Source organism: Alosa pseudoharengus, unplaced genomic scaffold (genome assembly GCF_046254945.1).
Source record: "Alosa pseudoharengus isolate Yale_2024_CS ecotype anadromous, Long Island Sound unplaced genomic scaffold, YU_APseudo_1.1 YU_APseudo_1.1_scf_10, whole genome shotgun sequence".
Lineage (NCBI taxonomy): Eukaryota > Metazoa > Chordata > Actinopteri > Clupeiformes > Clupeidae > Alosa > Alosa pseudoharengus.
Window position 1 is genome coordinate 20,710,567 of NW_027468565.1, and position 27,951 is coordinate 20,738,517.

Here is a 27,951-nt window from a genome sequence, read left to right on the forward strand (position 1 = left end):
GATGATGATGTTATTACTGCTCTTAACCATAGTCCTCATTAGTGCTCTAGTGACTTATCAAGTCAGTGCTCTCACCATCCCTCTCTTCAAAACCTCAGATCTCCATCGCGGTGTGATTAAGGACTGTTTTTATCTTATGCTATTGTACAAAAATAAAAGCAAAATGGAAACATTCATGATTCTTTTTTTATGTTGGTTGCAGGTTATTAGAGATGTGAACACAATGATGCATTTAAATGCATACATTTAAATTTAACTGCTTTGATTAATTATGTTGTATATCTTTTGTTGCTTTATCCTTAGTTTCTCAGTTTTATTAAGTCTTTTTAATCAATGGACAAAAGCATCTACCAAATAATTTATCTACAACCCCATTTGAGAAAAAGTTGGGACACTGTTTAAATGTGAATAAAGCCAGAATGGAATGATTTGCAAATCTTGTAAACTCATATTTATTTGAGAATAATGCAAAGACATGCATAGCAATAAGTTGAAATTGAGAAATGTTATTGCTTCTTGGGAAAATATATGTTCATTTTGAATTGGACGCCAGCATATACAGTATACATATGATTTCAGCTGCTCAACAGTCTGGGGTCTTCTTACGTAATTGTGTTTTTCGCTCTATGGTGCACCCACTGTGACCGGTCTACAGGAAGGCCTTTAGTACCTAGACTCCTATTATGGAGCCTGTGGCAACATATCCATGTAGTTGGCCTTGTTCTTCTGAAATATTCAAGGTATTTCCTGAAAAAGACTACATTATACATAATACTGTATATAAAGCTGTATATATCATACATCAATACTTGTGCCTTTCCAGTTAGGTAAATCGTATTTGCTTTTGAATTGTACATTAATAAGTTGAATAGTCCCTTTCCTCCATGATCACCATAAGTTTATACAATGATTTTTACAGGAACAGCTGTTTTTAATGCATTGCCATCTGAGGACCCGAACATCACAGACATCCAATTCTGTTTTTCAACCCTGTCCCTTGTGTACAAAGATTTCCCTGGGTTCTCATTGTTATATGATTGTTTTATTTGTCTACACGTCTGAGTGATGAATACCTCACATCTTTACTTCTGAGGGACTCGGACTTTGCTTTTATACCCAATCCTGGTGCCAGTTCACTTGATTAGTTGTGAAATGTTTCCCATTCTGTTTTCTTTAGCATCGCAATTTTCTAACCTTTTTTTGACAGTCCCAATTTTTTTGACATGTTGGCATCAAATTCAAAATGAGTATATATTTTTCAATACATATAGTCACATTTGTCTGTTTCAACATTTGACAATGTTGCCCGTGTGCAACTAAATTTGGGTTTACGAGATTTGCAGGTGATCTTTCTGTTTTTATTTAAAAAAAAATTCAAATGGGGTTGTAAACTATTCAAAGATTGTACTTGGAATGGATCTGCTCTTGTCTGTATAAAATAATGTAAGCCCTCAATATGGAAACCTAGATTTAATATATAATTAATGGTGACTTATGAGAAAATGGTATTAGGGTTTTTTTTCTGATTAAATGTTCAGATGCCATCACCAACCTCTTCCATAACCCCCACAGTTGAGGAAGCCAGGTTCAGTGAGGCGACCACACAGAAACGCTTTTCCCTCAGGCCTACACTGGTCTGCGTCAGCACATGGCCAACAACACTCAACTGCAACACACATGCAACACACACACACATGGCTTGACCTGTAGCTTTATTCCAGAATGTCAAATTCCTGCCAACACTTTTACTGACCTGCATTCAGAGTCGTCAGTAAATGGTGTTGTCCACAGGACAACAACGAACATTATTAATTCATTAAGCTAGAATAATCCCTTATTTATTAATTTCAGTTTTCCTTACATGAATCGACATGAAAAAGAGAGTATGGCTCATGTTGGTGGGAGGACTATGTTACCACTAGTGGCAAGCTAATGCTTTGCTTTTGTGTTCTGCTTGATGAGTGACTCAGGATTACAATGTCCACCGACGTCTACGTCCTCAAAAGTCCACAGAAAGACACAGAAAGAGAGCTCGATAAAGAAAATGTATAGAAGTCTAATGGATTGGAGAGAGCAGCCTTCTACCGCTTAAAAAGCAGTTAACGTGTCCATCGTTAACATGGTGCTTAAGTTTTGGCCTCCGTCAATTAAGACAAAGGTGGGCGGAGCGAGATAAGAGATTGGTTACTTAGCAGGGTGACCCTGCACCTGTCAATCAAAGTTTTAGAAATGTGCCAATCAGGGGCCAGTGTGAGAGCTGCTTAAACACAGTGATCATGATGATGATAGGGATGGATGAAGTCATCCAAACATGCACAAACATCTTTTCAACTAACGGCAGGGACTGTGGCAGCAGCAGCCTCGGGAAAGAGAGAAGGCAGGGAGATCGGGGTGATGGACTGCTGGCCTGTCTACCTGCGCTCGTCAGGAAGTGGTTCTGTACAGTGTCCTGCCTGAAGCACCCAGCACAAAGGCGGAGCACTCCAGTTCAATAAGGGGGTTGTGGGGTTGGGTTAGGTTGGAATTCATTCCACCATCTCCCTCTCTTATTCTCTCTTTCTCTTTACCTTGTCCACTAAAACCCAACCCCTGTGCTGCTTGTTCACGGCATTTGCTTTAATTTTCGCCCAGTTTGAGTCGGGCGAATTCGTTAGCCAGCTGCAAGGCCTCCTGCATGCAGTGGATGTTGCGACCGGTGGCCTGGGCAGACATGTCCTTCCCGCCTCCCTTACCGTCCATGAGGGGGCAGACTTCCTGCACCCACTCCATTGCTTTCAGGCCTCGACCGGCCACTTCCTGCAGGGACACATGAAAATATTGCATTCAAATAAGAAATGGGCGTGGTGGAGCAGCACTGACATCACCGACTGACAATCAGTTGGCCCCGGTTACATTTCCACCGCTGAGAGGTCATGTCACTTTGGATAAAAGCATCTGCTAAATATATTAGTCAACTTTAAATATTTATAAAGATGGGGAAAGAGAGAGACAAAGAAAGAAAGAAAAGAAAGACAGAAAGAGAGAGTAGGGGAGAAAAATAGGACGGAATAGATAAGTGAGACTGAACGCAAAATGATGGGTAGAGAATGACAGAAAAGATAGAGGGAGAAAGAGAGAAAAAGAGAGAAAAAGATAGAAATGGAGGACCGTAAAGAGAACAGGAGGTGTGCAAGATAGGAATACAGATGGAAAGCCAAAGACAGCTGCTGTCACCATGTTCCTGTGTTCCAGAGCTGTAAGGGATCTGTTCTAGAACTAGCTTTGTCAGATAAAGAGTTCTTTGTAGTCTCCTCGCTTGATAGCAGGATTCTGAGAGACAGCACTGCAACTGACACCACGGTCTGATCAAAGCAGAGATGGGCACCAAGAGATCTCTATTACAGTATATTAAACACCTGCAGTACCCTACATAGTGGAAATGGAGCAGAAGGCCTATAAAAACTCTTGAAGATCCCTTGAAGTCTATCCAGCAGTGTAGTGGCACATATGAAGTATTTAGCCTCGGAGGGTGGCATATATGGAGTATTTGGCCTAGGAGGGTGGCATACCTTGGGTACTTGGCAGAGGCAGATGATCTTGCCGGCATCGGCGTCCACAGTGAAGAGCATTGCAGCAGTCTGAGGGGAGTTACTCTTTAGTAGTTTTAGAGACTCGTTCAGAGCCTGGGGAGGAGAGATGACTGGCAAGGTGAGTAAAGAAATGAATGTTCATTTTTAAAAGAGTGGCACGTCAGGGAGATTGGTAATGATATTTGGGCCATTATTTGTCATTTTCACAATACAAGGTCATTAGCCATTGAGTCATAACTAACCATTTAATTAAACCGGCTAATTAAAATGAAGAAACAGAATTCCATCACACACATAAACAAAATACCATTTTTTTTTCAAACATCAGGGAAATTTTAGCAAATTGTTAAAGGTCTGGAGAGGAATTTTTCCACCAAAACTGCATTAATTCAGACTCCTCAAGCAGCACATAGCTTTTCAAAACTCCTGAAAAAGAGGATGGTGCGCGTTATGCCATGAGGCCCTCACCTTGGCGGAGGCTCCACTCTCCATCTCCATGACGAGCAGGGGCTGGTTGGGGCTGCTCTCAATCAACTCCTTCGTCTTCTCAAGCACCTACAGGAAAAACACAACATGGGTATTGTGTGTAGACCGATAAAATCTATTTTACGATGAGTCAGAAACCTCACAAAATGTGGAAGATGTGAACGGGTCTGAAACCATTCCAAAATGTGTTGTAAATGTAAACACATGGTAGATCACGTGGTAGCCAGTACTGCTGCACTCACCCTCTTCTGCACGTCGGCTTTGCTGGCGCGGTCCAGGTCATCCATGGTCTTCTTCAGGCCCTTCAGAGTCTCCCTCATCTCGTCCTTCTGCCACTGCGAGATGACCGCAGTGCCCAGAGACTACAGCATGCACGACAGACAGACAAATGGAGGATGAGACAGAGAGAATGAGCAAAAAAGAACAACTTGATGTGCAACCACTCTATGCAAAAACTACAGGGAATGTTACGTGCGATTTAATTCAAACTATTAATTCAAATCAATGTTGTTTATACTGCGTATAAGGCCATTCATAGAACCTGGCCAAAACATGAGCCTTGATGAGCATACTATGTTCATGTTCTTTCAAACCTGAAGTATCCCTAAGGGTACCTGAAATGGGCACTTCAGACACTTCAGTACTCGTGGGATATTGCCTGACGAGAGACTTGTGGATGTGTGACGTCTGAGGCCTGTTCTGAGTCACACTCACCTCAGTCATGTCAGCGATCTCCTTCTGCACGTCCTTATTAGGAGCAGTCTGGCCCTTGACTTTGTCTGACAGGGCAGACAGGCTCTGTCTGAGCGCGTCTGCTTTCCTCTGGGCCTGTCACCCACACACACCCACACCCACACACACCACACACACACCCACACCACACACACACCCACACACACACCCACACAGTGGAAGAAAGACAGAGACACAATAAGCGATTTCAGATATAACCTCCGGAGTACATGCGGAGGTTTGTCAAACGGAGGTCCTACCCTTCGGATGATTCAGATATGATGCTAACCTGCGGACCTAATACTGACCTTATACGGACGTATGTGTGAACGACATACACGCACATTACAAAATCTCCGTGTGGTTGTCGAGTGAGGGGTGGGGGCTTGTAGAGTTCACAAGATGCGAGATATGACGCAGAATATATGCGGCCGCTGCCTGTCACAGCTGCTTTTTGTTTACAAAGTGTAGCCTATGCATTATGCAGGCTAAATAAGAAAATCTATTGTGCGTAGGCTAATACTTGAAGTAGGCTAGTATTAGGACGTATGTGTGAACGACATACACGCACATTACAGAATCTCCGTGTGGTTGTCGAGTGAGGGGTGGGGGCTTGTAGAGTTCACAAGATGCGAGATATGACGCAGAATATATGCGGCCGCTGCCTGTCACAGCTGCTTTTAGTTTACAACGTGTAGCCTATGCATTATGTAGGCTAAAGAAGACAAATCTATTGTGCGTAGGCTAATACTTGAAGTAGGCTAGTCAAGTAAGCAAACGGTATTTGTATGTGTGATTCGAATAAACACATTTATCTGTTTTCAACGTTATGTACCAGAATTACTTGGCTATAGAACCCCACATCTGGTTTGCGTTGGAGAGAGAGCATGCACAAACTTTATGGTAGGCTACCAGCCAATTCAGTAGGCTAACTCAAGACTGCAAGATGCAAGGCCATCATACAACGTTTTTAAGCAATAAACAAAATACTAACATAACAGTGAAGTTGTTAGTTTTTTCATGGTTTATTTTTTCCAAAAGCATCCTCTCCCCATGTGTCTATTGCTTTTACATAAGGAGCTTGTAACAAAGTTGGCTTTTCTTCGTTTTCATTTTCTCTAGGCATATATGCTCAACAAATATCAGCGAGCTCTGCGAGGTATCAATGAACAGAAAACCGTGTTGGCTAACAATTTATTAAATACTCCTGTTATTGTCGTCAACGACGTCGCTGTAGGCTACTGCCTTTTCAGCGCCTTCTGCTTGGTGATTCAGTCTTTTGAATTCGTTTGGCCTTGCCATGCAGTTGTAGGCTACAACGTCTCTTGCCGTTCCCTTCATGTGTTCTATCAAAATGTTGTATGCCCTCATGGACAGTAGCTCCGTGATGTTTGCATCTTTCCAGGTCTGAGATTTTCTGGACAGCATTATGCCACTCCATCATAACACTGGCATTTAAGTCAGATCTAACCACATGGACGCACGAAAGAAACATCACCAACACGCCCTCTCACTAGGTGTGATCTTAACCGCATGTTCTACACTTCATTCAGACACAGCACATTTACATAATGTCCGGAGGAAATACTAGGGGGGGGAGTAGTATAAACACCGGGTGAATTCGGACTTCCACATGACCGGTTATGTCGTTCAGATATACGGGCCCACCGTTTAACATCGGCAGAACCTCCGGTCTTACACGTATATCTGAAAGCGCTTAATGAAGAGATGATACAGACCTGACCTTAAACTAATATAGCAATAGCAACAAGCTTTTATCCAAGCAAACTTTCTAAAAGTCGGCTGAATTTCCATTTTTGGCACTCTGCTAGTTTGCATTCTAACTGATGTTATTTGGCAGGATATGTACATCACCAAAGTATAAGACTACATAGTGAGCAGCCTGGACAGTCAGCTAGTGAGAATGACCAGTGTGTCTCCTTGTAGACAGCGTTAAATAAAATATATGTTTTCCTCTCTCTAACCTTCTGGGCCTCAGCTCCCGTCACGGCAACGATGCGGCGGATTCCCTTGGCGATGGCCTCTTCGGACACGATGATGAAGGGGCCTGCGTGGCCAGAGTTCTGCAGGTGCCTGGGATCAGATGGGAAAGGTCAGATACTGAGGTCATGAAAACCAGGTGCAGATGGACTCTGGTAAAGGTTGCCACACCACTTGTCACACCGTCACATGCGGACACTAAACTATAAACTATAGGACTATAAAACTCCTTGTTTGGATGAAAATAAAAGCATGTTTATAGATAGACAAGTCAATCAGAAACTACAGTTAACTTTAACACACAAACCATCAAAGCAGCTCATTAAAACTAGGCACTGCTGGGCAGAAACAGGGACAAAAGACAGGAGAAGCAAAGATCACTAGCAAACACTAACTTCTCAGAGATTTATATCAAAGTCTGTACAGCATTTTTATTTTTGAGTGGACAAGAACAGCTCCCTGATACAGTGGGGAGAATAAGTATTTGAACCCATGCTAAAGTTGACTAAAATGCTCATTGGGTTCAATGCAAATCAAACCAGCTAATAGGCTAACTGAAAAACACACCATGCCAATCTCTAGGTATGGTGAACGGTATGTGATGATGTGGGGATATTTTAATTCCAAAGGCCAAGGGAACTTTATCAGGATGCATAGTATCCTGGATCCATGAAATAAGTGGCCTTTAAAAATAAAAAAATCTGCCTGCCTCTATGGAGTATTTTAACATAGGGGTCAAATACTTATTGCCCCTGTAATTTAAGGAAGAACATTTATTTATTTACGATACATTCTTGATTCACTAAGAAAATTGGTGTCCTTAAAGGTTGGATTTTTACTATTTGTTTTAATTAAGGCATTAAGAGCAATTTCTAACAGATGTTTATATATTTTTCTTTTTAAGTCAACTTTAGCATGGGTTCAAATACTTATTCTCCCCACTGTACATGTCAATAACCCTAAGGCTAATAACCTTCCATTATTTCCTAGAACCATTGGAGTTAATTAAATATCATGTAAAGGTCTATGTGCACTAGTGAGAATAGTCGTGCAGTGTTCTACTCACGTTCCACCGCAGAACTCAATGGAAGTGAGAGAACCGGCAGGGCTGTTGGGGTCAGAGAGCAGGTCAGTGACGGGGATGCCAATGGACACGACTCGCACTGGGTCGGGGTAGGTTTCATCAAACACGGCACGCAGGCCTTGGATGGCCTTAGCTGCAGCCAGGGGAGCCTCCATAGCATACACAGGCTAGAGAGAGAGAGCGTGAGAGAGAACGAGAGAGAGAGAGACAGAGCGCGAGAGAGATGAAAGAGAAAAGAGATCAAAAAAGGGAAAACATGTCTTTAAATGTTGCAACTGGAAATAAGTTGGGCAAACATATCCAAACTTCCATAACATAAAAGCAAAGCAAGATTAGTTACAGAGCTTAAAGTTCTGTGTCTGAAGTTATCAGAGATGTTCAAAGCCGCTGTATACAATTATCTATTTGCAAATCTTAAATGCTGAAATTGCACGCCATGGTACAACCCACACCTGAATTCTGGCACTGTCTGAGAACTTTAAACCCTGTAGTTTGCAAATATAATACATGATAAAACATACTGAACATATTTACACATACATATCTACAACCCACATAACCAGTCAGATCCACTCCCAACACATAGGCACACACACAGCATGTGTGTGGTGACTGCTCACCTTGTTGTCTCGGATCATGGTGCAGGCGATCTCCTCGGTGCTGCGCACCTCGGCGGTGGTGAGGGCTCCTTTGGCGGTGAAGTCGAAGCGCAGGCGATCGGCGGCCACCAGGGACCCGCGCTGGTCCGCCTCACCCAGGACCCCCCGCAGGGCGAAGTTCAGGATGTGTGTGGCGGTGTGGTTACTCATGATGGGCCTACGACGAGCCTGAGCGAGGGAATGGGGGGACAGAGAGAGAGAGAAAGAAAGAAAGTAAGTGAGGGAGAAGAAAAGAGAATAGTGAAATTGGATGATCAATCATCCTACCGATGTCTATTCAGTGCAAAGTAATTAATCAGGAAGGCACATAAACACACACCAACTGAAAACCAAAAGCATGACCCACCTCATCTACGTGTAGCGTGAGTCGGTCTCCGACCTTCAGTGTGCCATAGACTGTGCCCACGTGCAGCACGTAGCCTCCCCGCACCTGTGTGTTCTTCACTGTGAACTCCATCCTCTACACACACATAAACACAACCACACAGAGAATTAAGGCTGCTTTTCCCCACTCACATAAACACAAACATTATATAGGAACAACACGGAAATCCACAAAAATCTATCCTCATGAATATGACACATGGGCAAACACATATGCTCGCACACACACTAACAAAAATGTACACACTCTCTCACACACACACACACACACACACACACACACACACACACTACTCCTTACATCCTCTGCAGAGTCATTTTCGCGCAACATGTATCCCTCGTCGAAGGTCTGACCACCCTGCTCGGCGTAGAAGGACGTCTGGTCCAGCACCACACCACACTCCTGACCCGTGGTCACCTCGTCCACGAACGTCCGCTCACGCCGCAGGGCCAGTACTGTGGCCACAGTCTGCTCAAAGTCTGACCCCGAGAAAAAGAACACCACAAAAGATTACTCACACTAGAGGTGTGCACGGATTGTGGAATAACTGAAGAACCATCAGAAGCTATATTACATGAACGTTAAAGCAGCACTAAAGAGGATTTGTTCTTGGTGTCCCCCTAGAGTTGAGAAGCGCAATAACAAATTAAGTCATTAATATAATAAATGTGCACCTTTGTAACAAACTACAAACATAACTTGGATGCGATATAAAGAGAATGCACGGATAGCAGTCTGTAGAAAGAGCTCTGAATTCCTGTAAGAAGCCTATGTATTTGTGCTCTACAGTACAGTCTATAGCATAGAAGCTCTTTTCCATTTTGATTTTTGCTGGATATTAAATTGGAATGCTGCCACTCAAATAGATTTAAATCGAAAATCAGGTTTTTATGAAAATGGATTTGTTTTTATGAAAATGGATTTTGTCTTTAAATTCCATCACTGAACTTTATCCAGCTGCTGATGGGCAGCAAACATAAGCAGGATATGATGTCAAAAGTAATGGAGCTCATTAGTGAGGTCATCCATAAGAAGCCTACTGCACAATGTCTAAACTAATGATACTGTTAACTGTTGTTAGTAGGTACTATACCCCCCCCCCCCTAACTTGTCTGTTACTACCAAAGGATTATTAGGCCTACTACCAAACTAGATCAAATTCCAGAGGGAAAATTAAAACAAAACAAATTCATAATTTGTTTTTAACATTTTTTTGCCATTTGTAGTTTGTATGGGGGAAATCGATTAAATGTGAAAAATTTAAGGCCAATTTTTAGGCCATATCACCCAGCCCTATTGCCAATCAGTGATAGTAGCCTAACCAAGATAACTTTGCTGTGACGTGTGCATAGCAAACATTATATCTTCAGAACTTGTTGCCATGGAAGTAAATTACACATTCTCGATCTCTCTCCCTCACACACACACGCGCACAATCTCAAGGTTTAATCAAAGTGTGGCCAAATTTGGAGGCTGCATCTGTGCAAAGAATAAGTGCATACAACGTGAGGCCTTTTCTTGTTTTTTAGTTGTTAACTTACTAAACATTACAAAAAAGATTAATTGAAGTCTGCTTCCATCTTTGTGCTTCCAAATTTGGAGGACACACTCTAGTCCTTCCTAGGAGCTAGTCATTATGAAACGGATGTTTACTGTCCTTCTCTGAACTCATTACACAAACAACTACAGCGAGCACTGGGGCCGGGGTTATTTTAGAACCGCAGCGTCTGGGTTGGATCAGTCATAAACAAATGACTAAAAGTGTAAATAATGAGCCTTTCCTCTTCATCCACACTCCCAGTTATAAAACCCAGTTAGAGCTGTCCTAACCCTCCAGAGTCCAAAAAAGGATGACAAACTTTTAAAGAAACTGCATTCAGAAAAGAGGAAGCTAGCATGGAGGGACATAGCGATGGAGTCTAGGGATGTAACGGTATGAAAATTTAACCTCACGGTTATAGTGACCAAAATTATCACGGTTTTCGGTATTATCACGGTATTTTTAAAAGTGTGTTCAATATGTTCAGAAAGCACTGATAGGCCTACACAAGCTGAAATAGTTTTATATAGAACTGCAAATCATCTGAACATCTAATATTTACAGATATCTAGGCTATATTTAACATTTATTTTATATTTGGCCTGTTATGAAATCATGTATTGAACAATTTAAGCACAGTTCAGCTTTAAGAAACTCAAATAGCCTAGATGCATGCTTAGCATTTTGTGATCTACTTTCACAAACTCTTAGTCAGCTGTCCTCTGATTTACCGATATATAGGCGATATTCGTAACATTTATTTTGTATTTGGCCCATTATGAAATCATGTGGAACAATTTAAACACATTGTAAAACTTAAAGCCCAAATTTGGAGACATCCATGCATGTCGAAATGTACTGCAAATTCAAAAGTGGATTACTCTGGAACGGCTAACTGTACAGGGGACTGCTTTACACCTTTATGTTCGGTAAGGTCTGCTGTTTATTCTGATATATGGTTTGTCATGTGTTAAACGAAAGGTTCGTGAAGTATTGCACCGAGAGGAATGGGTAGGGAGATGGACGAAAACCTTCAGTAGAATTTATGATTAAATTTAATTATATTATTTACGTTTCTCGCGAACCGTTCACCACAGCAATTCGCGGCTAACATCGTTTAAAAGCTGAGAAAAAGCTCTTTCATGTGATGTCTGTGTGATGAGTAGGCTACTTCGCGAGTAGTTCAACTGAGAAGAATAGGTGAATTTAGACGCACTTTCTTTCTTGCGCTGTCACTTTCTCCACTGCGTAAAATAAATTAATTTGCGCTGTGAATGCTAAGATTATTTTGACAGGCCATAGGCTAAATAAAATTCGCTATTAGTAGGATGCAAAGCAGAATATTGAAAGAAGGGCACCAAGGGCACCGTGGCCTGTAAACCTCTGATTTTCAAAGGGACATCACGGCCAACACAAGGGGCAAAAACGTGGCCGCCGTGAAATTCCTACCCTGAGTGAGACCAAAGTAAGTGTTCGAAATAAAACTTTAGGCTACTGTGTTCTTCTGATAACGTGAGTGGAATGGATTTAATGTGCACGCGAACATAAAAAGACGCAGAGTGCAAATGTTACAGTGCAAGTTTTGCGGTGAAAATGTTCCGCCTTTTAAAATCAGGTGTAGCCTAATCCAACTCGCAGTTAAAACCATCAATTAGGCTACACAACAGAATCAGTAGGGTACCAATTTTGCTTCATTGTACCAGGCCTACTGTATGTCAAAAGCAGGCTCGGATGAAGCTGGGAAGGATTAAACACACGGTTTCAACACCGTGATAATCAACCGTGATAATTATGATATTTCAAAAGAAAACGGTAATTGTTATCGTCAACATTTTTATCACGGTTTATCATTATACCGGTAATCGTTACATCCCTAATGGAGTCCATAGAATGAAATTCTGCGACTTGCAATTACAGGGGGAAATAACCCAAAGCAAAACATCATGCAAAACATCATGCAGCAAAGTTCAACATACTTCAACTTTTGAGGCGATCAGCGGAATACCAATTGTGTGAATAAGGCTCAATTCATCCATGTTCCAAGACCCAATTATTGGATATATACTACATCCCAGGGTCCAACATAAAATTTTCCTCCCACTGGCATGTACATCTGATTTGTACTGCTCCCATGCATTTCTATTGGCCCTGAAAAGTCACTTTTACATAAAGCCTATTTTAATTGTAATAAGTCCCCCATTGCAGTGAGTAGCCTTAGCTTCAAGTTAGCTTCAAAGGTGAATTACCTCATGGCAATGAGTGATGGTAGAAAAACTGACACTGGCCCAAAAAGCCAGTAACTGGCCAACTAACTTGCTCTTTTACTTGCCCCGGGCCAGTGCTTTTGTTGAACCCTGCTACACCCCTCTCCACTCACCGTAGCTGCCGCCATCGTCGGAGCTGTACTTGTACTTGGGGCTGTCATCTGTGGCGGGGGTGTCCTTGTTGCGGAGCTCCTCGATGGCGTAGATGTCCAGCATGAGGTGATCCGCATCTCCAGCCCCTTTGCCCTGGGACTTCAGCTGGACAGAGAACATTGTGTGGCCTACTGGTTAGCGCTTCGGACTTGTAACTGGAGGGTTGCCAGTTCAAACCCCGACCAGTAGGAATGGCTGAAATGCCCTTGAGCAAGGCACCTAACCCCTCACTGATCCCCGAACGCTGCTGTAGCAGGCAGCTCACTGCGTCGGGATTAGTGTGTGCTTCGCCCCACTGTGTTTTCACTGTGTGCTGAGTGTGTTTCACTAATTCACAGATTGGGTTTAAATGCAGTGACCAAATTTCCCTCACAGGATCAAAAGAGTATATATACTATACTTACTATACTTAAACACGGCATGTCCAAGTTTCAACTAGTAAAATGTAAGACCTTTTTAAGACCATATAGAATGAAATTTAAGAACAGCTTCATGCTCTTACCGGCAAAAAACATTAAGGAAAATCGTAGACCCAGAATAAATAGCAAAGTAAATAATTATGGGCTGCAAAGTTCATATCGGTTCCAGTCATCATCCAACAACTCCCCCCCCCCCCCCCCAACGTTGTGATACATCTGTACATAGTCTATGCTGCTGACTTTTTTAGACTTTAAGACTCTCAGACTGGAGTTCTGTGCTCTCCCAGTGCTCTTATAGTTTGTTCATTTAATCTGAGCATTTTGGGCTCCATACATTCCCTCGTGCCTTTCTCCCTGCTCCATCCCCAGTTCTGTCTGTCCGTACACTCTCCTCGTTACCTGAGCAGCCTTCTTCTCCTCTTCAAAGCCGTCTATGTCCACGCCCATCCCTCTCTCCTCGGCGATCAGGGCTGTGAGGTCCAGGGGGAAACCGTAGGTGTCGTACAGCAGCCAGGCTGTGTCTCCTGGACAGACAGAGGGGGAGGGGGAGAGAGAGAGAGAGAGAGAGAGAGAGAGAGAGAGAGAGAGAGAGAGAGAGAGAGAGAGAGAGAGAGAGAGAGAGAGAGAGAGAGGCACAGGTGAGACAGGTTCACACTCTACCAGCCAGGGAGCAGGTGGCACTCACAACAAACAATTTACAGACTGCTCAACATCCGCTCATGGAAAATGGGGCTCCCGGTAATTCATGACATACTTTATTATTTATGTTGTCAAATTACATTTCTGCAGAAAAAAAAAAAAATCATTAAGAATTATTGGTATTAACAGCTTATCACTCACTTTCACAATCTCACAGCCTGAATAGTCTCTGGCACAGGTTCTAACCACGTCTATTTCATCACTTTCATCTCACAGGTGGCAAGCAATTGATCAGCATTTATTTTTGTGACTTGGCTATTGGGTTCTGGATAAACACATTAGCATTCATGGCGAGCATCAGTGTTCCACAGGCTGAGCTCCAAAGCTGAGCTAGTCTGAGTGCCGTCACATCTCACCTGGGATGGTGGTGCTTTCTCCCAGGCTCTGGATCTTACGGTCCAGGATGCGGCGCCCTCTGCTGAGCGTCTTGAGGAACTGCGTCTCCTCCTCGTTAATGATGTCCTTCACCATGTCTGGATCCTTTTTCAGCTCTGGGAAGGCATCTCCCTAAATAAATAATAACCACACAAACCAATATAGTATTAGCAACACCACGGCTCACGCATGATGAAGTTGGGGATGAAGTAGGGCCCAGAAAGATGTGCAAAAAGAGACCATTTTAGATTAGATAAGTCCCTAACACTAAAGCTCTCCTCACATTGGCACCGACATGAGTGCAGCGCACTCTGCTTCCAAAATTCGACTACATTAGATTACAGTGTTTTCAAACTTTAAAAAAAAGAGGCTTCTCTCACCAGTGACTCGACCACCACGTCCACTAGGGAGGCAAAGAAGCCCTTCTGGGCTCCAAGCTTCTCGTGAGAGTATCTCACCGCACGCCTCAGGATCCTCCTCAGCACGTAGCTGCAAACAGACACACACAGCAGGGGTTAATGCACGCACACACACACACACACACACACACACACACACACACAGCAGGGGTTAATGCGCACACGCACACACACAGCAGGGGTTAATGCACACAGACACACACACACACAGACGAGTGGTGGATCTCATGCACACAGGTCAGTGGGTAAATGCAGGTGCGTTAAAGGACACAAAGTGGAGAAGTCCTACACAGTGCTGTACGAATCCATTTGGTAATGGCGATATTAGCTCTGTTTTGACCTTATGATCATCACGGTCACTACTGTATAAACTAAAACAGACACACACACACGGACACACATAGAGACATGCACACACACACGGACACACATAGAGACATGCACACACACACGGACACACATAGAGACATGCACACACATGGACACACACAGACACACATAGAGACATGCACACACATGGACACACATAGAGACATGCACGCAAACGGAGACACACACACTGAGGTGCAAAATAGCCACTCTGAGGAAGTGGGTGGAGTATTTGCACTTGTCTCTCCAAACAGAAAAGGAAAGGGAGCCAACCACTCCTCACCCTCTGCCAGTGTTGTCGGGTCTTCCTCCGTCGGACAGGGCGATGGTGATGGTGCGGGCGTGGTCAGCCAGCACACGGTAGGCCATGTCAATGCCATCTGTGTCCTCAGCGCCAACCTTGCCCGTGTATGGCCTGGCACCAGTGCCCTAGGGACAGAAAACAAACACTACAATTTAGGACAGGAGAAACCGAGAGGGAAAAAAACCACACCACTATTAATATATGTATTCAAAGTTGCCATCGGACACTAATGTCAGGTGAACCCGACTCTCAACTAGCGGTCTTCTAATAGCAAACTAATGCTTAAACTTATTCATTCCACTCTGACTTTAATTCTGTATTGAAAATGTTGTATATATTATCACTGTGAATGCTTTTAGACTGCCTGTTGATATAGTATTTTTCCTTACTCTGTTAACATACTATATGTGCGGTGTATGTGTTGTGTTTTATGTTTATGTATGTTTCTCCCTGAGGTGCTGCCTCTCTTGCACTGGTTAAAGAAAGAATAAATAAATAAAATAAAAATGGCTACATTAAACTATTATTATTATTAACTATTACTCTCACAAGATGTGTCTACAGAATGCTGGGTTGGTTGGTCTAACTGTGATGGACTAGCTTCCTGATCCAAGCAGCATTTTGAGTGGCTAGTATTTTGGTGGTCGTGCGAGTGAAGGTGAAGGTAGCCCTCTGACCTTCTGGATGGCCTCGAAGTAGGGCACGAAGAGGTCCGTGTCGTAGTTGGACATCTTATTCTGCAGCACGGACACCAGGCGCTCCAGGCCCATGCCTGTGTCAATGCTCTTCTTAGGCAGAGGCTTCAGCTCCGTCTCAGACTCCCTGAACAAGAACCGTGAGACACATGAGCGTGAAGGCACCTTGGAGCTCTGTGTGTGTGTATATAAGTGAGAATGTGAATGTGTGTTTGACCCATGGAGCTCTTTGTGTGTGTGTGTGTGTGTGTGTGTGTGTGTGTGTGTGTGTGTGTGTCCCATGGAGCTCTGTGTGTGTGTATATAAGTGAGAATGTGAATGTGTGTTTGACCCATGGAGCTCTTTGTGTGTGTGTGTGTGTGTGTGTGTGTATATATAAGTGAGAATGTGGATGTGTGTGTGAATTATGGAGCTTTGTGTGTGTGTGTGTGTGTGTGTGTGTGTGTGTGTAAGTGAGAATGTGAATGTGTGTGTGAGTATGAGTGTATGAGAAGGGCTATGTGTAGGTATGCTTGCAGCTCATCGTGTCTCCCACCTATTGAACTGGATGAACACCAGGTTCCAGATCTCCAGCACGTTTGGGTCGTCCATGTTGACCAGGTGGGCGGCGTCTCTGCCCCCAATGCGGTCGTAGTGGATCTCACTGCAGGGGCCGCAGGGGCCAGTGTCGCCCATCTCCCAGAAGTTGTCCTTCATGCTGCCGGGCAGGATACGGCACTCCTCCATCCTGAGAGAGAGAGAGAGAGAGAGAGAGAGAGAGAGAGAGAGAGAGAGAGAGAGAGAGAGAGAGAGAGAGAGAGAGAGAGAGAGAGAGAGAGAGAGAGAGAGAGAGAGAGAGACAAAGACAAAGACAAAGACAAAGACTTTGATTTTTAAAACCCCTTTACTGAAAAATTGAATTGAATTCTAGGTCTAAGCGTTGAGACACACACACACACACACACACACACACACACACACACACACACACACACACACACACACACACACACACACACACACACACACACACACACACACACACACACACACACACACACACACACACACACACACACACACACACACACACACACACACACAGCACTTCTTTATCCTGTCCATGTTTATCAGCACTCACTGCGTTCATACCATGCGCCCTGTTCAAAGTGTACCACCACACAATGTCTTCAGAAGTGCAGTTTAACATGCTCACAGACCAATCCAAGTACAAACATCAGAATGTTGGCCTACAACTATTTTGTCCACCCTAAATAAAATCCTACATAGCCAGCGCTACCCTGAACCACTTGCAATATGACCAAGCTGAAGAACGTACAAGACCCAAGACCCAGCAAACAGATAGCAGGGCTCCAGACTAACTTTTTGCACTGGTTGCACTGGTGCGCCTAACTTTTTTTTCTTAGGTGCACCAGCACAAAAGTTAGGTGCACCCAAATTTTCAACCACATCGCATTTAACACCGCAGCAGGTTCACTTTTTTTCCTTAATTACTGTCCTATATAGGTTGTCCTATGACTTATGATTTACAATTCTACAAGAAAAGTAACTTAATGAAGTGTTGGTGCTTTAAGTGCTTCACTGAGCTGAAATTTAAACTTAAAGGAGAAGTTCGGTGTGAAATTGACCTTAGCTGTACTGAAAGATGTTGCTGAGTACTTACATGTGTCCAATAGGCACCTTCGCTCACCCCCTAGCATTCCGAATTACGCCGTTTTTAGCCGAGTAGCTGTGGGGGGCATAGCGTAGCCTATGCAGCTAAATCGCTATTTTTACACAATTAAAAAGGTTCCAAGACCCTCAGAAGTCTACCAATGCAGTGTGGAGTTACTTGGAACCTTTTTAGTGCTGTAAAAATAGCGATTTAGTTGCATAGGCTACGCTATGCCCCCACAGCTACTCGGCTAAAAACGGCGTAATTTGGAATGCTAAGGGGTGAGTGAAGGTGCCTATTGGACACATGTGAGTACTCGGCAACATCTTTCAGTACAGCTAAGGTCAATTTCACACCGAACTTCTCCTTTAAAACATCTCAAGATGAATTAAATAAAAATAACAGTGAGTAAATTAAAGGGAAAATTTAGCCCTTTTCTGGTTTGTTTTGGATGAACTAGAGTGGTGGACACCGAAATTTTGACGATTGGTCTTGTCTCGACTTTTCTGACTCGTTTTGAATCGCCTTTTCACTTCTCAGGGTGGCTGGCAATGGGCATAGTGTAGTAGGCTACTCAAACATGTCCTAAAACAACCCTTAACGTTCGTTTTCAAAACTGTGCAACTCACCGAGTGGTATATCTATGTGTTTTGGTTTTATATTCAGCTTTGCCTAAGTATTATACACATGGTAAAGAGACACAATTACTGCATTACTCTCAGTTAATTAGTAGGCTCATCCTGATTCAATCAGAATGCGTGCTATTGTTTGTTGTCAAAGGCTTCAAGTCTTTTACAGGGGGACTTGAGAGTATTGGATTCAGAACTTATTATTTTTATATACATGTGATTTACTGTGGTTGTTATTGTACACCAATCATGTGTAGCTATTTTTCATAACTTATGAAGAAATTAGTAAAATCATGTATCTAGTCATGTACAGTACCTGCTTATTTGGATCTGACTAACTTTAATGAAACAAGTGTATAATCATTTATATTTTGTGCATTTTCCCAGTGACATTATTTGATTAAATGTTCCAGCCCAGGGCTCCAGAGTGCGACCAATTTGGTCGCATATGTGACCTAATTTTTCAGAAGTGCGACTAAAAAAAATCGGAGGTCACACCGGTGCGACCAGCTATTCGAGAGAGGAAAAAGTGTCCGCATTGAAACTCTACCTTTGTTCAATAACAGACACATATTTGGCCAATATCGTGGTTTAAACAAATCACAGATAGTGAAGGGCGGGACCTCCCCTCTGATTGGCCGTGGCCTAGTGCCTGTGTGTAAATTTGAAAATGCATGTGCTGCAGAGAGAGAGGGAGGTCAGGAGCCGTCAGATAAACAGAGTGGATGTAGTTGCATTACAGTGTGGTCACATAGGCCGAGATAAATGTCCCCTCTCCCCACTGCCCTTCAGCGGCTGGCAGCAGCAAACCGATCAGACGAGCCCGAGATGATGATAAAGTTTATCATTGCCTACAATAGGCCTAGTGAAACTTCCCTTCACCAAGTTCAGTCCGAAATAATTATTCACCAGAAAAATAGTTTGAACGTAAACCCGACGTAGAAGAATGCCACTTGCGCCAAATTTATAGGAGTCATTGCAGATGAAAAGACGTCTTAAAATTGTGAACAATGCATACAAGGCCTTCGCGAACGACATCGAACAACAGATATCGCCGAAAAGGAGTGCGTCATTGACCGCAGTTACATGCAGGGAGTAACCCGGTTTTCAACAGCAATATTCGTTTTGCGCGCGAGTTGTGTAAACTCATTCTGATGGCATCAATCAATTTAATCCGGTATTTGGCGCAAACCGAACATCGCTGCTACATTTAAAGCCTGAATATTCCCTGCATGTATAGCCTACAGTGGTCATTGTGTACGGTGAATTGAATGGACACATTTAGATCAAGCATGGCAAGTCATTGCAATAGCCTATAATAATAGGCCAACCATTTCGTTACTGCATTAACCATGTTCTTATTGAACATTTAAAAATACTAAAATTAAAAAGTGAATTGCATTGTGGGGCTGTCAAATGATTATTGCAATCATCATTGCAAAATCACATAAAAATCCCCCAGGCTACTTGGAACATCTCTTTAAATTGTGCTCAAATACATTTCTATGGAAGATGCTAGCATGGCGAGCTGGTTTAGCCATGGCCTAAGGATAGTCATGAAGGATAGTATGTAAAATATTGAGCCATGAGATGTGCAGTTTGAAGCCCTTAAAAGACGTGCACTGTTAATTTACTCACTGTTATTTTTATTTAATACATCTTGAGATGTTTTAAGTTTAAATTTCAGCTCAGTGAAGCTCTTAAGCACCAACACTTCATTAAGTTACTTTTCTTGTAGAATTGTAAATCACAAGTCATAGGACAACCTATATAGGACAGTAATTAAGGGAAAAAAGTGAACCTGCTGCGGTGTTAAATGCAATGTGGTTGAAAATGTGGGTGCACCTAACTTTTGTGCTGGTGCACCTAAGAAAAAAAGTTAGGCGCACCAGTGCAACCAGTGCAAAAAGTTAGTCTGGAGCCCTGCAGCCATAAAGGCTGAAAAAGGGGGACTGAGAGAAAGTGGAATAGAACTTTACGTCCAATATTCCAATATATGGTTTAATGTTCTGCATTATGTCCAATATTCCAATATGTGGTTTAATGTTCTGCATTTCTCATTAGTAGGTCACTTTGATACTAAAAGTATGATTCTATGTAATGACTGTATGATATCTGTACTGTCCCTGTGTATATCTCTGTGTGACTGTGTTTAGAGATAAGCAGGAATATTATGACTTTGCAGTGTTTCACTGTTCTGCATGGCTGCGTCAGTAGCTATCTGCTCCGGATTGCCAGGCTGCCACTAATCAGGGTCTGATTCAGTGTAGTCCACGTGAGATGGGATGACCAACGCCATCTCCTGTCAGCCTGGAAGGATACTTAAACTCTAACTATTTCCTTGTCTAGTTAGAGCAGCTGATGGATCTTTAGGTTAAGTCATGCTGTCTCTCCCTTGATGCGCATTATTGTAAATAAACTCTGTTCCTGATTTTTCATACTATTGGTCTGACTGGGTCTCTATTAAATCTATGGTATAAAAATTACCATCAGTTTGAACGCCTCGGTTCCACGCCAGACAAGCCGGAGTACAAAATAAACTTGGTGTACACCTTCATTAATGTTGATTTTCTCCCGACTGGAGGGTCATACTATCACGACATTCTACTGAAATAGAGAGGAGGGTTTGGAGATCATGATACCGTGTCCGAAATGTGCATCCATTGCTCAGAAAAATAAGGCTTTGACAAATTCTGGGAAATTCTTGGATTCTGCCATAGACCTCAATGTTAAAAAGAGAGCCCGATCACTGCATAAATGTGCGGGGGCGTGTACTGCTACCCTATTTGCATAAATTTCCAGGGACAGGAAATGGCCTCCCATGAAGTATCTTCGTAATCAACCATCTTTGGCGCAAGCTTTGGTTAATTTCTGTAAAGAAACAGTGCCACCTATAGGCCTGGGATATAAAGTAACGTGTTGAGTCGTGTTGAGATGGATCCGTTTGGACGCAAATATTCTTGATACGGTTTCAGAGAAGACGGAAGAAAAAAAGATCGGTTTGGTACGTGTGGACTAGGCCTTAGGCAGCCGCACAAACCGCTCACTGCCAACACAAAACAGCAAATGCAGAAACCAGCATTTTGTCTGACTGCGGCCTTACACTGCAGTGCTGACTCACCCCAGGTCCAGCCAGATCTGCTTGCACTCCAGGTCCGCCTCCAGGCCGGCCTCAGCGTGGCCCCCAAAGTAGGTGACATAGAGGCGCTCGATGGGGATGCCGAGCTCCTGAGTCAGCAGTTCCAGGGCCATCTTACAGGCTAGTTGCTGTAGAGCAGAGCAGACACCCAGCCATCAGCACAGGAGGAAACGAGGAAGGGAGAAGAGAGAAGGAAGGACACGGTTCATTTGGTTAATTTTAGAATGACAGGCTGACAGACAGACAGACAGGGTCAGGTTCAGATAGCCCCGAACACAAGACTAAATAAATGCAAAAAAAAAAAAAAAAAAAGAGTATGCAATAGACATGACTGGTCTAGACTGGTCTGGAAATGTCGAACTCACTGCATAACTGTTCAAGAAAAAGTATCTCCCGACAAATATGTAGCTTAAATGCAATGGGTTTATAATATTCTGACCTCTGCTAGACAGGTGTCAACCTTTTTCCTCCGTTCTCTGAAAGGCTTACCTTAAAGTAGTCTCCAAAGGACCAAGAGCCCAACATCTCAAAGAAGGTATGGTGGTACACATCCTTCCCCACATCGTCCAGGTCATTGTGCTTGCCTCCAGCACGGATGCACTTCTGGGTGTTGGCAGCACGCTTCAGTCTGGCCATTGGGTGCGATGGGTCAATAGTGTTCAGAAAGATGGGCTTGAACTACAGGTGGAACAAAAAAAAACAACAACATAAACAGGCTCAGTCTATGGTATATTACTAGACTCAGTATATTTACTGTGTCTAGCGCCATCTTTAAAAGTTCTGTGAAGACCACATTTTTCTTGTAAGCTGCTCTAGATTCAGTTCCCTATAGTTACATACACCAACATTCAACCAGAGACAATCATTCAAGTTTTCATACAGTTAAACGGTGAACTTGATAATGCAAAATACTTTAAATGTAAGTTTCCATCTTCTAGCTCGCACTATGGTTAAAGAAGCCCTATGCAAGTCTGGTTATTCCTTCGCTGTTTCTGGGTTTTCGCCTGATTTGGGCTCGCATTTTTCACGACATAGCTCACCCTGCAGCTTCGGTAGCAAGTGACTGCTACACTAAACCCCCACTAGCTAGCGAGCTAGCCATCAAGAAACCAAGCTAAACACATACAGGGCTCACAATAAAACGGTCGAGCAAACACATTGTTCAAGAGACTATCAAACCACATTACAAAAACGAAGTTCACCCAAGGCTAGTTGGGAGTCCGTTTTGCAGTCTTCTTAGAAACTACAATCTGACTACATTTTCGAGTCCTTCCGTCGAGTCACATCCGGATTTCTTCGGTCCGGGACCAGAAAGTTGCATATTCGGTTTTTCCGCGGAGAAGCACTAGGGGGAGACGAAGCACCCACCAAACGACCCAAAAAGTGTTGTAGAACCATCAGAACGACTCTCAACCTGCACAATTAAGGTCACTTTTGCTAAAATTGTTGCATAGGGCTTCTTTAATCAAACATAAAGGCACAGCAACGAGAAATTTAGCGATTTATTCATACATCATTCCTCAGACAAGAAATATATTTCCTCTATCATAATGGCTGCCAAGCAACGTTGAGAGGCAGCAACTCTAACTTTAGTATAAATTCGTGGTGGCACAGTAATGCAGTCAATGTGAAGGGTTGCACTGGGTTTTCGCCAGCACCGAACGTTATTCGGTTAATATATATGGGGCAGTCGTGGCCTACTGGTTAGTGCTTCGGACTCGTAACCGGAGGGTTGCCGGTTCGAACCCCGACCAGAAGTGCCCTAGAGCAAGGCACCTAACCCCTCACTGCTCCCCGAGCGCCGGTGTTGTTGCAGGCAGCTCACTGCGCCAGGATTAGTGTGTGCTTCACCTCACGGAGACCAAATTTCCCTCACGGGATCAAAAGAGTATATATACTTATACTATACATATATTCAGCCAATCATAATCAAGGACCGGAACTAGTTTTAGAAACTATGGTTTACGGACCTCTCCAAACCAACCCATCGATAATTTGTCTGCATCTAGCAAGTTTTTTCTAGAGGGCTAGTTACCGGTCTATCTGGTGGCTACACCTGGCTGTGGCATTATTGCAGAGCTCACCTGGTTCATGCCGGCGTTGGCAAACAGCAGCGTGGGGTCGTCCAGCGGGATGGTGGCGGACGAGTGGACATACTGGTGTTCATGGCGTCGAAAGAAGTCAATGAACTTCTCTCGGATCTGGGCTGCAGTCAATGAAGAGTCCATGATGCGAGGGCTGCTAGCACGAGACTGTGACTCCGACTCTGACAGCGACTGTGACTCAGACGGTGACTCCGACAGTGACTGTAGGGAAAATGGACAAATACACACACACACAGATATATATGGTTGGACAAATCGTGCTACACTGAACTGTCTGAAAGAGACAGTGGAACACAGGTGCGGTCTGTGCAATTCATAACATCAACCCAGGCTCTAGTTGGCTCTGCCAACTGCCAACCGTCAACAAGTTAGGAAGGAATGCAGACGGATTTGGTGAGATCCACGGTAAAAATCCATATAGATCCATGATCCTTTGAAGCCCAATAATAATCAATTATGGTGTTGAGTGGCTCTTTATTTTGTGGTAATCAAACACCATTTTTCACACTGCAACTGCAAGATGCGTTTGGCACACTGCAAACAAAGGCACACAAGCTTGCTGATTACATAAGCACACAAGCTTGCTGATTTATCATAGACAAAATTGAAGCCACAGGCATTTACTTGGTTGGAAAGACAGGTCAAACCTCATTTTTAAAGGCATTGTGCTTAGGCTACAGCTTAGTGGACAGTAATGTGCCTGAGGTTGAACGTGTGAAGGCCTATACTGCTGTTCAAGGTTAGTAATGTTGCTTTTCATAAACACAGACACTAATGTTTTGGAGAATGAACGCTTCTGCATTAGTACTGACTGCAGGTAGGGATGTAACGATTACCGGTATAATGGTAAACCACGATAAAAATGTTGACGATAACAATTATCGTTTTCATTTCAAATATCATGATTATCACGGATGATTACCACGGTGTGGAAACCGTGTGTTTAATCCTTCCCAGCTTCATCCGAGCCTGCTTTTGACATACAGTAGGCCTGGTACAATGAAACAAAACTGGTACCCTACTGATTCTGTTATATGTTATCGATGGATTTAATTGTGGCACAAAGCCAATTATACATGACCAAGGAAAAAGTGAACGGGACAACACACAATGTCACTGTAATGTTATGCTATGAATTAAGAATGCTCAGCTCAGCCAGGTTTGTTTGTGCAGTCAGGATGTAGGCCTATGAATGTGAATGAAAATATGCCCTTCTCCAGTAGCTATAGGCCACCTTAAAATGCACCAGAATAAAAGAATCACATCTACTTAGTAACAATTTTTTACCCACCCACAGCACCACCTCTATGAGCACCCCAAGATGAAAATGAGTTCCAGCGTCCCTGGTTAAATGTTGCACTTTTGATAAGGTTTTGCCTATATTTTGTAATAGTAAATGCGGTCACACTTTTTGAAACTATTTCAGCCTATTAGTCCTTTCTGAACATAATTGAACACACTAACCGGGAGGTTACATTTTCATATCGTTACTTTAATCTGTGCACCAATGTGCGCACAGACTTTCTTGTGGGGTTATTTTCCATCACCTTATCCTCTGATCTGATGCACAGCAGTGTTGCGCGGGTTTGGTCACAAGCGGCCCGCGGTCGCCCGATATTTTAATCAACCCGACCGCAACTCGGACCGCGAATATTAATTAGGACAAAATTATACCCGACCCGCGATCCGACCCGCTTATTTACAAAATGTGTGCTTTTGGTTATAGGCTGCATGCAGTGTGACAGTAGGCCATTTCTGTAAAAACAAACTAATTTATTTACGAAACTTGATGCAGTAGAACTACACGCAGTAAGCATGCAGGACATAATGTTTGCGCAGGAGAAAGAATGAGAATAAGAGCGCAAGCACGCACGCAACGCACAAAGGATAAGAACACTAGGATAAGATTTGAAGGCCATGGACATACATCTTTCTTTCGAAAACAGAAATGGTGAGGCGAGGTAGGCAAGAGAGATACATTGCTGGTCAAAACGTTAGCGTAAGAACTGGTTTATAATGCTGAATGAAACACAAAGCTTTACTAAAGCACATCCACTGTTTAAAGTCACAAACACAACGAACTAAGGTAACTTTTATGCATGCGCGAACCTATACATACCGGTAGATATGGCTGTGTAGTCTGTGCCATAACATTTATTCCTGCAGGCTGCCCGTTTTGGCTGTCATACTTTTAAATGGCTTCGCAAGAAGTAGGCCTAGACCATAACCATAGCCTATATCGCTTTTTCTGAAGGGGTGTCTTTATTATTTTAACTCGCGTCTTGCTTCTTTACTGTTGACGTTACTGTATTGATGCTTTACTGTATTGATGCTAGCTTTCTCGTGATATTTTAAGTAGGCATATTTGTAGAAAATATATATTTAATTAATTTTAACTGACCCGCCCGCAAATGACCCGAATATCATTAAAATATTTTGTTTATGACTCATAACCGCGGGTGACCGCGGTCATCCGCGGGCGACCGCTTAATTTCGGGCAGACCGCGCAACACTGATGCACAGGTATCCCCCTGGAGCAGAACAAATGGAATGGTCTACTACCTTCACCAAAGGTGAGCATCCTAAGGGACAGCTATGCAGAGTAAACAGGCCAGGTCCCCTTCCTACCTACTACCCCCTGCAGTAACGACCAACCTGCATGCAAGCAGCACCAATCCTCTGATCAACTCGCACAGCAAGCGCAGGCTTAAACCGCCAATCATTGCAGAACACTGCATGCACTTCAACACGTTTTCCCCGTCATCTCTCTGTACGTTGCAATTAGCTCTCAGTGCATATTCAGTGCAGACTTTCAAACAGCCAATGTTGCAATAAAGCACAGCTAGACAAGACATGAAATAAGGTTGAGGTGTTATGTGTTCTTCTGTCAGTATAGTTATAGTCACTCAAAAAAATGCAGTCTTTAAATCACCACCGACTAGTTGGTCAAAATGCAATAGCGCAGGACCTTTGAGTAGTTCACCTGACAGCACCCGAAAACTTTGGCACACAAAACAGTGAGATGCAGACCCATCAGTGACAACCAGGCTGCACCCTTTGTAAGAGAAGAGTTTATGCATGACATAAAAAAATGAGAACACCAAATAAGGATTACATTAAGGTTTTTTTTTCAGTCTTGACGTACTTCATAAATACACAGACGTGAAAAGTGAAAAATAATGAACTGGTGTTAATGAACAACCACTAAGAGCTACCTTACGATAACGACTTGCATGAGCTGACATACTGATGGCTAACGTAAGATTGGCTAAATCTGGTCTAGCTTCATTCAACTAGCTACAACTCTTGACAGCCGACCGGCTGCTAATTATGGGACAGATAGCTCACTCGTTTCGTATCAGGAAAGCTGGCAAATTGAGCAAACGGCTCAACTAATCAATTCTTGCGCGAATTGATATTCGTGGAAGGGCTGGAGTGAAAGCTCGCTACCCATCACGAACAGCACCTGGTACCACGAGAAGGCTAACTATGCTAGTAAGGCTCAACGCTGACCATTCATTAGAGTTAGCTGCACAGCGAGCTAATCACTGGTTTAATGGGATGGCTCAGCTCTTAATCCCCACGTTTATTGATGGTATAAATACTGCAGCATCGGTTACTATGAAATACTATGATAGAGAGGACCAAAAACCCCTGTTATACTCACGGTTATTAATCTTCCAGACACTTTTCTCTCCTGTCACACTGCTTCCCCACGCCGGTGCACTCGAAGAAGAGAGGCGTACAGCGTTTACCCACAAAGAAATGCCATTGGTCTGTCAGCGACAACGTCTGAATTTCTAAAAAATGATTGGTTAGGAGAGCTGTCCATCTAACACAGACCCGCCACCAGGGTATGTTGCTTTGCGCGCACATAACGTGGAGCTGGATGATGCAACAAAAAAGTAACAACTCAGTGGTTGCCTCATGATGAAGATGAAGATATATGATGTAGAAAAAACATAATACGTAATTTGTATTAATACAATTATTATTTCAATGTATACAATTTGTATAAATCCGATTTCCACAACAGATGCTGCCAATGAATCATAAAGTAAACTTGATACAGAAGGGCGCGACACTGATAGACTTTCTTTCAGCTTTGATAGCAGTTGTACAAATGAATTGATTGAATGCAGTCAACGAATCAATTAACCCGCTTAGGGCATTTTCTGCAAACATGTTAATTCGATTTTGTAAACCGGGTCTGGCATATGTTTGAGTTTTGAAATCAAAATAACAGCACAGTGTCTAATATTTACGTAACG

The 27,951-nt window shown here is 43.1% G+C and overlaps 1 protein-coding gene across 1 annotated transcript; it reads right to left on the bottom strand.

Moving 5' to 3' along the window:
• Positions 1–1,695: 1,695 nt before the first annotated feature.
• LOC143103536 (alanine--tRNA ligase, cytoplasmic-like) lies at positions 1,696–27,423 on the bottom strand. Its single transcript, XM_076267280.1, has 21 exons — positions 27,348–27,423; positions 23,660–23,881; positions 22,065–22,253; positions 21,558–21,703; positions 16,689–16,880; positions 16,136–16,280; positions 15,438–15,583; positions 14,747–14,855; positions 14,348–14,498; positions 13,692–13,816; positions 12,834–12,978; positions 9,217–9,395; positions 8,878–8,991; positions 8,493–8,699; positions 7,855–8,039; positions 6,773–6,881; positions 4,770–4,883; positions 4,298–4,417; positions 4,038–4,124; positions 3,549–3,662; positions 1,696–2,796 (listed from the first exon to the last, which is right to left on the bottom strand). Exons 2-21 carry the CDS (start codon positions 23,801–23,803, stop codon positions 2,617–2,619), a joined length of 2,901 nt encoding a protein of 966 aa, XP_076123395.1. The 5' UTR covers positions 23,804–23,881; positions 27,348–27,423; the 3' UTR covers positions 1,696–2,616.
• Between the last annotated feature and the right edge of the window lie 528 nt (positions 27,424–27,951).